General features: G+C 42.9%; 1 protein-coding gene across 2 annotated transcripts; it reads left to right on the top strand.

Annotated features, from left to right (window-relative positions):
• The first annotated feature begins 480 nt into the window (after positions 1-480).
• On the top strand, positions 481-12,742 carry LOC121612777 (specifically androgen-regulated gene protein). 2 transcript variants are annotated; one of them, XM_041945861.1, is made up of 4 exons: positions 481-622; positions 4,813-5,007; positions 5,595-5,748; positions 5,877-12,742. In XM_041945861.1, the coding sequence occupies exons 2-4, from the start codon at positions 4,903-4,905 to the stop codon at positions 7,379-7,381; spliced, it is 1,764 nt and encodes a 587-aa protein (XP_041801795.1). In that variant the 5' UTR covers positions 481-622; positions 4,813-4,902; the 3' UTR covers positions 7,382-12,742. The 2 variants fall into 2 exon arrangements, with proteins under 2 accessions (XP_041801795.1, XP_041801796.1); XM_041945862.1 differs by lacking the exon at positions 481-622 and adding an exon at positions 3,758-3,897.
• Positions 12,743-13,208: the final 466 nt, after the last annotated feature.

The raw sequence follows: 13,208 nt of genomic DNA, 5'->3' as shown, positions 1-13,208 counted from the left end.
GTGAGCTTGTTAGCTGCTGCTGATGTTGGCATTTCGCTCAAAGCACTGCTGTGTGGGGTTGCAACTGTGATTTTCAAAGTACAATAATCATTTCATGGTATTACATAATGATAATAATCATAATCATAATAACAATAAATTGTTATTGTTATTATTGTTGTTCATCAGTTCCAATGACCCTTAGAGGAATGAAAACAGACGTGTTTTTTTATTTGAACAAAAACTTTATTATATTTTCACAATATCATAAATAAATAAATGAATCAATATTTTGAAAATGCTAAAAGTAAAAGCCTCTCTTAATATTTCTGTCCTTTAAATTTATTTTTACTCCTTGTGGGTGGTGCTCATTTGGCCACCGTTATTTCATTGGCTCTTCCTGAGAAACAGGCGCTCACTGATTGGCCACACGCCCCAACCTGTGCGGAAGCTAATTGGCTCACCTGGCTGCAATTAATTCCCACCTGGCTCCGTCAGTGACTTCCCTCCGTGTAGTTTTACCTCCAAGATCAGAGCAGGCGCGGGTCGCGGAGGGCAAGAGGCGCAGCAGCGATGGACTGAGAGCCGAAAACCCCGCACAGCTGGACGGCTTAACCGACACTTCCCTGCTCCGACATCTCCGGTGAGTTATCGGGAAATCGGTCTGCTTGTAAGTGCGAGTTAAGCGACTCGGAAACAGGAGAAGCCGTTTAAAAACTCTGCTGGTTTTGCGCAGACTGCTGTGGGAGCAGCTTGTTGAGCAAGCTGAGCTCTGGTTCTGCTTTTCTCTGTCTGATTTTATTTGATCCTGCAGTCGGTGAGGTGAGCGGCCTGTTTGCACAGAGAGGGTCATCCTGTGTCAGTCACCAGCAGGTGTTCAGCACGAGACTGCAGCCAGTGTTAGAAATATCCCTCCATCTGACCAGCAGTGCTCATCACTTCTCATGCTCTGTGGGGGCCCCCACTGAGGACACATTGATCATTAGTGTTCAGTGATTGAGTATTTGCTGGGCGGGTGAGTCAGGGAAAGTCCAAATATTTGCACATGAATGTCAATAATAGTCGTTTTAGTGGGACAAGGTACCAAGCTAAACATTAATGAAATACTTCTGTTCACTCCTGCAGGTTGTGAGTTGCACAACCTGGTGTTCACCATGAACTTTTGTTTGCTGTTAATCATTAAACCAGTTCTCTGGCTGCCCTTGAACACATACTTCACATTTTTTGGACCCTTCTCTTGTCACTAGCACACTGTAATTTGTCATCATAGAGTGTAAATGATGATTTCTTGGACTCCAAGTCTGGCTCATAAACGGTGCAGCTGTTCTCACAGTAAACACAGTCAGGATCTGGAGCTGAGCCTCCCTTTTCATGGTTTCAAGCCGCCCCAGTTGTAATTCAACGCCCTGTCACATCGGAGCGCTCGGCTGAATTTCAACAGTTGTCTCAAAGACGTAGAAGCAAGCAAAGTGACATTCCTGTCACTATTAAATCCTGAGTCAGCCATGGGTGCAGTGAGCTCTGCCGCTGCCGCCCTACTGGTTTGATGCCTCCTTCAGGTGTGAGAGGTGTTGGCTGCTCAGGCTTGGACACTCTGCTCATCTCCATGGGCTAATGGGAGGGACACTAATTAGCAGCTATTAAAGCTCACACCAGTGAGGTGTTTTGTCAACCAGCTTTTGTTGCCAGAAAACATGCGTGAATGTGGGTGTTGGTGATCAGGTTTTTCCCCAACTGTCCTTTCTATGTCATTGCATAGATCCCAAGATATGACTGAGAAGCCACAGGATCTCCCTCTTACAAGGAGAAACACAGAAGTCAGTCATTCTTTTTGACATTTACCAAATTATTTATTTCTTATCAAATACTGTACATTTTCAACCAATGAAAATTTGACAAAATCTGAGAAGGAAATTTGCTTGTAATCACGTCTGTGGGTGGCAGGTGGAAGTGTCTTTGTTTTAAGGGGGAACTACGAGAAAGCAAAGGGAATTCTGAGTTTCACTTCAGGTGATGCACTCACCTGAGACATGCTACAACTCAAATAATTTATATCAGCTCACATATATAAAAAGTATATGTTTTCAAACAGTTTATCCATGTTTAAGACTAAAATTGGGGAATTTTATGGCGATGCAGAAAACTTTGATCAGACATCCAGGAATAAAATTAGTTAAATTATTAAAATGTTCTAATTCTATTCATTTGGTTGACTGTGTTTAGTTTTTGCTTGTCATTTTATTTCCCAAAACATGTTTCAAAGTCAAATATGCCTAATTTTTAGATGTGAAAGTTGTCATGTTTATGTAAATTTACTCTACAATTACTTGAATCTGCCTCTAAAACTTGCACCATATTAGTTTTTTGTCACTAAAACTCTCAAATTCACTGAAAAACACACACAACAGTTGACCTGAATAAAACTTTCCATCATGAAATGTACACGCAGTCCATCCCAAGAAACTTCTCCAGAAAGACTGTCTGGTACTGGCAGATGCTGCTGATGGTGAATGAGTAACTGTCTGGCTCGTCCTCAGAGAAACCTCATGCCACAGTAGTTGCTAAGATAACTAACACAGCCTTGGTGCAGCATTAGAGACCACTCTGCTCTTCTATGTTTGATCACTGAGATAAGAGAACAATAACGTTGGCTCTGCTCTGCCTCCACGAACACACCTGAACCTGATTGTGCAGCTGTGACTTCATGATGAATAAGCCATATAACAGGTTGTGAAGCTTTTGTCTTGGGATACGGCGTGTTGCATCGGTCATGGCGCTTGTAATGCACTTTAAGTGCTTATAAAGGAGATTAAGGAGGTAAGAACTTTGCTTTAAGTGGCCTTTTCTCTGTGGTGTCTTGAATTAATTTGCTGCCCTATTTGTCTCCAAGCCATCCGTCTATTCGTGAGGATTTTGAAAATCCCCGTCCTTGTATGCAGATGAGCAGCCAGTAATAATTCTTGAAGCTTCTGGTAGGCATGTTTTCCTCATGCCTGACCTGTCAGCGGTAATAATACACACCGAATAACAGGCAGGAAAACACAAGCAAGCATTGTAATGCTACAACACATCAACCGTCTTTACACCGATTGCACATGACGTGAAGTATCTCATGTGTCCACACAGACAAAGATGAACATTTCTCTCTTGATTGCTGAATCAGACTGACTGGAATACCAATAAACGAACAGCTCAAAGCGTCGCTGTATGACCAAGTTGTTTGTTCAGCGTAACCTGAATGCTGCAATGCAAAATATCCTCTTCCTATGATCTGTTGCTGGAATCATTTAGAAAGCAGAGCTTGCTACAGCTGTTACTGATATTTGTTGATGTCATAACTCTGTTGGCATAATTTATTATGGCTGCAACTAATTAAGTTTTTCTCACTGATTGTTCCGCTGATATTGATTAATTGATCTATAAAATGCAATTGACAATCTAAGGGATGTTTGGTATTTTTGTTTCAAAATTACTGAAATACTTGTTCAGCTTATGAACTAGCTCTCCAGTGTACAGCATTACCCATTAAAGTGAGTCAATACTTTTGCTAAACGGCAGCCATAGTGGCCGAAAGTGACAGTTAATGCTAAAACTTTATTTAAACTTTAATTAATTAAAGAGAAAGTAGAGAAAAGTCATAAAGTCAATAATGTCCATCATACAGCAGTATTGATCTAGACTGGGCTAACATTAGCCGCCATCATACCAGACCAAGTAGGCTGTAGCAGCAAAATCCCCAGTCCAGTACTGAAATGAGGAAGAGAGGAAGGGTGTGTTTTATTGCCCATGACTTCAGCTTTTAAACTGTTGGAGGAAGAATGATATCAGGCAGGGCCACTTTAATTTACAGCTTTTTAATAACGCCGGGAAGGTTTTTCCTCATGAATATCTTACGAAAAAGAAGATGAAGGAATAAAGGTAAAAACTAAAATTCATCTATTCTGTTTATCAGCTGGCACACCTGGGAAAGATGAGATCAATATGGATGCATGAAAGGATGTCTATACCTGTGGATGTTCTGTACTCGAAAAAACATCAGAATTGACATTCATGTAAAAAAAAGTCCAATAATCTATAGACTTCATATTAAAGGATAATGTTTCAAGTGGGGAAACACTCAGAGGGAGTTTAATACTAAAAAGACTTTGGAAAACATCTATTTGATTCGCTAACTCAAGCTGTTAAAGCCTCATATTAGCTTCAGACAAACTCTGGAATAAGTTTTTATGCTAACAAAATAAGAACTGTGGATTTTGTGCCCCATCGCTTACATTGAAAGAGCCCTAGTACATTTAATTCTTTTTAATTGAGGTGTGAACAGGATAAATGATAACAGCAAAACCTGTGTCAGTGTGTCTGACTGTGAACCTGCCCTTAAATTTAACAACACCCCCATTACGCCATGGGCTTTATATTAATCCAGGTCACATCGAATATGTAAATAAAACTGTTTACAAGTTCATCCATTAATTTATGTAACAGCTCCATTAGCGTAGCTGGTTATGCTCAATATATCACAGTGAGTGTGACGGCACATTTCATCTTAAATAGGACAGCTATTACATTATGAGGATCATTTAGCTATCAGCTGTAATTCATGGCATTCATTCATCACACTAATGGAAAGATCTGACATTAATAGTTGTTGCTGTGATGTTTACAGACTCATTTTGTGAATTATTTTTAGCCTCAAACTCGGGCTCCAGCTCATGTTTACCAGTCGTGGTCGAGTCTTTGCATTTGATCGATTGTACAAAGTGGGAGAAACATCGTGTTATGTGGAGATGCCGTTCTGGTCTGTCCTGGTCTTACATCTTCTCCTTGACCTTTCAGATTCTTCTTCAGGCGGTTTCTGGGAGATATTTACACAACCAAAAGAGGACTGCGAAGCCCAGGTCCTGCCCTCATCCTCTTCCCTGTGCAATGCCGAAGAGTGCCATGTGGCCAGGCGGCGTTGCCATGGAATCCTTGAGCAATATGGACAGTGCCGGGAGCTGCGACAGCGTTATCAGCATGAACTCTGGCTCTGTGAGTGCTGCTGTAGATCCCCTCGCCTCTGTCCCACTGCCTCTGTTGCTTATCTGTTGGTTGTATAAGGCAGCATATAGACACACTGTGCTGCTGCACTAATTTCCTCCGGCCTGTGTGAATAAACGCTACTTTTGCTCCTGTCCTTCGCTGGAAAGGGGAAATAGAGAACTGAGGTTTATGCATCACGATCGAACATGAGAAGGTCAAACGAGAGGAAGTGAATCTGTTTGAGGTGTTGTTCAGGGAGAGGCCTTCAAGAGGTTTTATTGAGATTTTCCTTTAAAAGATGACCTGAGGGGAGAAGATGTCAAGCTGTTCACAGGCACCTGCAGTCACCTGAAATAAATTCTTCTGACAGGCCAATATAGAATGAAAGATAGCTAAGAGCAGGACAGGAGTGGTATAATTAGTCATTCCTTTGCAGCTGCTTGAACACTAAACAACTTTGACCTATTGTTCCTGTCCTGTCTCTCATGGCTGTGTTTAGGGTTAAATGGAGGACAGGGATTGCTGAAGCGCTCAGGAGCCGTTGAGTCATTTTTCATCTCTGTAATACGTTTCACCGTCTCTTGTTTGGCATGCAGAGTGAAGATAGTATGGAGCACTTATCTGCGGAAGAGAGAGCCTGTCTCATGTATCTGGAGGAAACAATTGAAGCGCTGGAGGTGCAGGAGGACAGCGGCTTGTCCAACGACGAATCAGATGCTGTGTTACAGGCAGGAAAGATGAGAGTAAATGGTAACTTCATATCAGGAAATTTTCTTTTTTTGCATGTTTTCTCAGTTGGTTATGTGTATGTGTTTGTATACATGCACATTTTAAACTAATGCAATGCTAACTGCAGTAAATGTGCTTTTGTTTCGTAGACATTTCCACTTTCAAGTCCGATGAGTCCGCAAAAGACCAGACATCTGACGAAGCCGAGCATCCAAATGAAACCTCAGAACCACAGTCCTCTCTGGCCTCTGCAGCCAACACGAAGGATCTCGAAACGCCAGTGGACCTCATGACTCAACCTGAACCTACAGTCACTGAATCAGTCGCCGGTTGTGAAATCCACCCACCAGCCTCTCAGCCTGAGGTGCTGTGTTTATCCAAGGATGGGGATGGTAATCTAAAGATTGTCCCAGTTACAAGTCAGTCTCCCAAGGCCTCTGAGATAGATCTGAGTCTGATCCCTCCTCCCTCAGACTTCAGGGATGACCCGGGACCTCCTCCACAGCCAGAGAAAGCAAAAGACCCCCTTCCATCTGCAGGAGTGTCCATAAACAAGCCCGGAGCAACGATTGACTTGGAGCAGCTACGCCAGAGAGCCTCTGCGAGGACAACTTCAGTGAGCTCCCCTGTGACCCAGGAGCCTACAGACAAGCTCCCAGAACTGAGTCCATTAGCTGTCAGCCCTTGTCCCGAGTTGAGTCCTCTTCCTGAAGCGGTTGAGCCCAGAAGCCCACCTGCTGTGGCCCCGAAGCCCAAGAAGCTTCCTGCCAACATTATTCTGAAGTCACACAAGACAGCAGTGGCTGATGGCAACTCGGGACATTCAGTGCCCACTAGCACTGATCGGGTGTTGCTGGACCCCCAGAGGGTCCGCATGGAGGCCCTTAGAAAGCTTGGCCTGCTTAAAAGTGATGAGGTTGATTCAGGCCCTGTCCTGAGCCCGAAACATTCTCCCAAAACCAGAAGGTCATGGGCAGCTCCTTCTTCTCCAATCAGCCCCGCAGCTCCACACACACCACCCACGACACCATCTTACACCCGTGTCAACAGTCCGTCTCCTGCCTCCGTCCCTCCCCAGGCTGTGTCATCATCAGGTCCTTCCCAAGGTCCTGCAGTCCAGCCTCCTGTTATTGTCCCAGCACCTGCTGCCTTCAGTGACCCCGACGGGCCGATGCTAACAGATAATGAACTGTCTGCTGTCAAAGATGTGTCAGGGGCCACAATTAATCCACAGGTGAATACGCCTCCCCTAACCCCTCCTGCCCTGGGCAAACAGCTAACCCCACCCAAAGGTGTCAAATCAGCCACCCTGGAGCGCTCTGGTCTGGGTCTAAGCAGCTACATGGCTTCCACTGAGGCTGACCTGGGCATCAGTGCCAAGCAGAGCCCCAGCCATCTGCGCAACAACCGTCCACGCCCCGCATCTCTGGGGAGTGGGAAAGAGTTTTCAAGTGCTCAGGCAGAGGGTTCGCAGGTGGCCCATGCCGCCAGCAAAGAGCCGGACTCACGGAGGTCCCTGGCTGCCCCTCAGCACTCCGGAGACTCTCAGAAGCTGCCGCGATCGCAAGGCATCAGTGTGCTGATCTGCCCTCGTGCAGAGAACGGAGATGGCCGCCGCGAGGCTCTGAGGAGGCTGGGGCTGCTCAGGGACTGAGGCAACGACAGCAAATCTTCCACCTCGGCCGACTGCCAGGGACCCCCTTCAGATCCTGCATTTACAGGAACGTACCAGAGATTGATTCATGGTTAATGAAGACATTACAAAACTTTTGGAAAGCAGCTTAACATTATCTTTTCCTGCATTAAGCTATTATAACCAGAGTGCCTGACATGACTTGAATACATTGACTGTCATGCCCACACTTGCTTCTACTTGCTACTCATATTGTTTCACGATTTTTATTTCTCAGAAAACTGACGGGAAATCAAGAACTTTTTGGATATCCACTGACTCTCTCCCTGTAGCTGTGGTTTTTGTAAATTAAATACTCTTACTTTTAAGAGGCCATGATACGTCATTTTGTCATTTTAATATGTTGGTCTGCAGGTACGAAACCTTTGTACATCCCTGTCTGCTTTCAGTTAGGGAGTTATCCTGTGTTACATCGGCACTGTTAGGTTGGTTCCCCTCTTTGTTCTCCTTTTTAGATACTTTTAAAGGTCGCTGTTGTCAGTACTTTCACTTCCTAAAACCAGTTGGAATTTTGTTGACCACAGGAACTGTTTTTTAGCAAGCACTGGCAAGTATTCAAATTTTTGTGCACTTGACACAAACCGCACTAAACATATTTTGGTCTGTGCAGTGCGTCACAGCCACAGGTTCATCATAATTGGAGGGTGTACATATGCATACAGTATGTCCTGCGTTGCTAGAACATACCTTTCTTTAACTCAAAGCACATAGCCAGCGGCCATTTGGCGAGAAGAATCTGAAACATGTAGTTTGCATGGTTGTGTAGTGACGCACATGTCAAAACTCACAAGATGTTTGCACAGCAGCTGTGTGTAGGTCTGGCAGTTGTACACAAGCTGATCGAACAACTTTTATAACAAGCATTATGGAGTTGTTTGATCAGACACTGTCCCTACGTTGCCAACGAGTCATGCATTTGAAATATGTGATTTGTCTTTGTCTGGTGGTTTGTGAAATGTAAGCCCTCCCCCATTATGTCACGTCAAATCACAAATTGACGCACCGGAGTTCTGGCTCAGCTTCAGCACCTTTATCTGATGTGATGGCGAGAGAACTTGCGCAACCTGTTTTCTCACCTCCTGGCTTTGCCTTCATGCAACCTTTGCTGCACATTTACAAGCAGACCGTGTGTCTGAAAAACATTTTATCAGTGCTGCAGGCTTTTAGAGACGAATAGATTTGCTCTTTTCCGTAATTTGTGTATAAGGTCACCTACTGCTGTGAAAATTAAGCTCAATTTGAAAGATATTTCTGTGAATAGGTATAAGCACCGGGTTGCTGTGCAATAGAGTTTGTGGAGAACACAGCAGGAGTGTTTGAATCAACTCATTTTATCATTTTTGGACTAGAAAATGACTTTCTCTGCAATGTTGGAAGCCTGCCACATCTACAAGTTACCAGTATTTTTTTGGGCGTGTCCAAACCTAAAATCATTTAATTAGTCAATCTTATCTTTTATTGGGCAATTACATGTACACATACAGTGGGTGTGTCGTCTCTGAATGACTGCATCAAGTGCCACTTCATCAGTCAGTGTTATGACTAAACCCTAACCTGTTCTGCAGTTTTTTTTTAGCCTTCTTGATCACACCCAGGATTTCTTAGCATGCATTTTAATCCGTTGTCTAGTTTGCAATGTCTATAAACAGAATATTTTCATATGTTTATATGTACTTTATATTTTGACACATTTTTCCTGAGGAAGTAAACTTCTGATCAGTATCTGTCGGAGGAGGGGAATTTTAACGAACGCCAAGTGAAAGAGCATTTGAATATCTTGTTTTGAATATTTTAGAGCAGATGCACATAGTTGAAATAAAGATGAATTAGACACTGTTCATTGTACTTTCAAGACACAGAAAGGTAGTAGATCGAAGGTAAATATATCGCCAGTGTGTTGCATTATTATTAGTTTAGCTTACAGCGAACATCCTGTTTTACTGTGAAGCCGAAGGGGAAGCAGTTGCGTGCTGTCCAAACCAACACAGGCTGCTTTGTGCTGCACTTTGACATGTTGGTATGTGAACTATCTTTCCTTCCCACCTGCTGTGTGTGTTGTCCCGCTGCCAGCAGAGCTAACTGACGAGGCCTCAGTGACAGTTCTGTCACTTTCACTGTTGGCATCAACGCAGATCAGCTGCTTTGAATAACAGACCTTATCAGTCTGCATACCTTCCCCAGTTTCTTGCATTCTCAGTTTGAAGAAGTTACAAAGACCTAAGATTGAATCTGAGATGAAGGAACAGACTTCACGACTCTACCCTTATGACAATCATATTGCAACAATATTCTAAAATACATTTATGTCTCACTGTTTGTGTTTAGGTGTCTAAATGCCAGTGTATGGTATATTTAGAATATTTTAACGCTTAACCTTCCCATCAGACTTTACTTTCTGACAAGAACTGAAGGCATTAGTTGTCTCTCCAAAGCCACAATCAAAACCAGACTCCTTAAACAAAAGAAGTAATTTTACTTTGCAGAGCACAGGAGCTGCTAGTCTACAGCAACCTCGATTGGTTAGCTTGTTGGTGTTGTTGTGTGACTTTGGTGTTTTAAAGTGTTAGGTCAGATTCACTGAAGTCACACAATAACACCGACAAATTAACTGACAGAGTGACTTTGACTTCATCTCGAAAAATTTGATGAGTGCTCTGCAAAAGAAGATCATATGGGACAGAGAAACCAGATGAGAAAGCTGAGAACTTTTTTCATGCATTGTATGAACTTTCTGAAAACTGGGAATTTGGGGAGAAAACTAACTAAAATATAAAAAGATTCGCTTTGGGAAACAGTGATGAAAAGTTATCAAAGGGAATGCAGCTTCTAAAACACCTTGATGAAATGACAAGTAAATCATGTGGAGCAACAAATTAGTCAGCAGGGGGAGCACTCGTGCAGCATTCAGGAGACAACAACAGTTTGGGAAACAGACACAGAACAAGGAAATATAACAAAAAAAAGGGATTAAATCAAAATAGAGCTGGAGAAATAAAGCACAGGACAGTACAGGATGTAGAAAGACACAACATATGGAGAAGTCCGGCTGCCCTGCACAAGCCTCGGTATGCAGGCGATGCAACAAAGAGGGACACTGGGAACGCATGCACCAATCAAAAGTAGTCATGTAGGTCTGAGATGAAACAAATGAATAGGGATCATTTCACCTTGCGGCCATTGGGTCTGAAAGAAGCCCAGAAGATGAACAGTAACTTCTGAGTTTGGTTAAATATCTTCCTACTTTAAGATTGAAACAGGGGCTGATGCAACAGTAATAAACCAGTTTGCATTCAAAGCACTGAGGCAGAGACAGGTTCTAAATAAACCAGACATTCCTATTATTAGCCCAGGCAGCCACTTCAAATGTTGAGACTTTTTCAACCTTTAGCTGAAATAAGTAAGATCATGGCATATTAACGAGTGAGCAGAACCCTGTGCAGTCACAACAGCTCCCAGAGTGCCATTACTCACAATGGCCAATGTTAAGGAGGAATTTAGCAGGATGCAGACCTTCAGAATGATCAAAAAAGTCACCCACCCACCCGATTTGGTGCAGTCCAATGGTGACAGCAGTGAACTTGAAAGTCAGGCACGACCGGCACCACTGGGGGAACAGTGTGCAGCTGTGTAGACAAGAACAAAGTGAATGAGCAGGTGCAAAAAGAAAGACATCCACCTCTTAGGAAGTCTTAGCAAAATGAGCAGGAGCCAAAGTCTTCTCCTCCCCTTGATTAACGCCAAAGTCACGGACACTGTACCAGTAAGCCAAAGATTGCTACTCAGGCTGATGAGGATCATCAATACTAAGACACTAAGCAAAATCAATGAGCCGGCCTTTTATTGCAACTGAAGAGATGGGGCATGGGACCTTCCTGTCCTACAGCCAGGCAGAAGGGTCCTGGTTAAACTTGACTCTGGGAAACTGTAGACTACTCCATCGTTGGTGCAGCAGGAGAGCACCACCTAGCAATCATATGTGGTCCTTCCCCAGTAGCTGGGAAAAGCAAAGGAACTGCAGACATCTACAGGCCCTCCCTCAAGAGACTGATTTATGCAAGTCTGCAAGAACTAAGATTTAGCCAAGCCCTGAATGTTAGCAAACTCTGAACTCACCATATCAGCTAAAACAGACTCCCAAAGGGCTGACACACTCTGTAGAGGCTGCATTGAATGTGTTTTCTATAGTTGCAGTAGGTTGAAAACCAAAAAGGAATTGTTAAAACCTAATGTCCAAGTTAACTGGTTAACATGCAGAAAGAGCCATTCGACAGAATAGTGTTCAGGGGAGGAAAAAAAGGGGGAAGGTGTTTAGGGTGTATAGTGCTTACTTATAATGCAGCGGTATGCTGTGTATCCGGGGTTGACAGGAGCACGTGCATCTGGGCAGAGTCCCGGGATTGGCTGATTTTGAGGAAGTAAAGAAAGACTCCACATGTTGAATACTAGCTCACCTCATGTTCTGCACACTTACTTCATAAATGGGGTTAAGTGAAACACAGCGGACCTCGTTATGTGACAGGCGGGAAGTTAGTTATTGGAGCAGAGGTTGGAGCAGCAGCAGTGGATCTGACACACATGTTATGGAAGCAATTAAGGTAAAAACCCATGGCGCCATATTGTTACAATTAGCGGCAAAATTGCCACTCTTGTCAGAGTCATAACTCACTCAAACCTGAACACACAGACATGATACGGCTATGTTTTGAATCAATGTGACTTACACTTTCTGTGGACGCCATCACCAATAAATGTCCATAAATCCGTGCAGAAAACATGGAACATGCTCGATAAAACTCCAGAACTTGCCTGAGAAATATCACGTTTTCAAGTTTTCTTCAGTATCAAAGTAACCCAGTGATAGTTTTCTGTATATCAATGGATACGTGACAAACAGGAACTGCTTATGTCTAATTCGGCATAGTTTTAGTGGTGCCAGTTGGCCAAAATATAAACAAATGTAGCATTACATTTAAATAAATGGGCCTCAAGCTGTAGCCGATTGCGAACCATAGCTAAATAACTGACTGACTCCATGGCAACGGTATATTTCCGTAGAGATGACTATCCCCCCAAATTGAAGAAAGACAATAATTATGATAATTATTATTATAATAATAGGAGTTCCAATATCCATTTATGTGAACCTTTTCAGTGTTTCATTGTCAGTATTTTTGACAATACTAAGACTCAGAAAGTCCCATCAACATGGTTCTATTCCTGAAACACTCACACTGTCCTCTATCCATTCATATACAGATATACTACACACCCTGTGTTAAAAAAAAAAAAAAAAAAAAAACCTGTGGGATGGGGGTGCCCACAGTGTCAGACTATCCCCTACAGAAACAGCTCGACCACTAGAGGGCAGTCTAGATTCATGTGTGTCTACCAGACTTCCCCACTGCTGCTGGGGGCTCATATGATAGGCACCATTTAATAATGTGCATACAGACACAAGGTATTTTTCACATCACGTGCTGATAGATAGACTGCACACAGACTCAGCTATTTCACGGAGAAAAGTGGTCAATTTAAACATTTCTACTTCTGCATTTTCAGAACTTGCATGAATCCAAAAATAGTGTAAAGTGGAAACAGAATAGTGGAAAATAGTGCATGATACATCTAAAGTTGTAACAAACAGATGTCTTTTGTTTGTGTACTTTTTATGTTTTCTTGATGAGTTCTCATCTTTTGAAGATGATTCATTATGAATCTTGTAAAGTCTTTTTATCACACTCATTTATATATCATATGAGGTCATAACATCACATAATTTGTTGTTAAA

Source organism: Chelmon rostratus, chromosome 10, assembly GCF_017976325.1.
Source record: "Chelmon rostratus isolate fCheRos1 chromosome 10, fCheRos1.pri, whole genome shotgun sequence".
Classification (NCBI taxonomy): domain Eukaryota; kingdom Metazoa; phylum Chordata; class Actinopteri; order Chaetodontiformes; family Chaetodontidae; genus Chelmon; species Chelmon rostratus.
The sequence above is the reverse complement of the archived record's forward strand: the minus strand, read 5'-3'. Positions and strand labels throughout refer to the sequence as shown.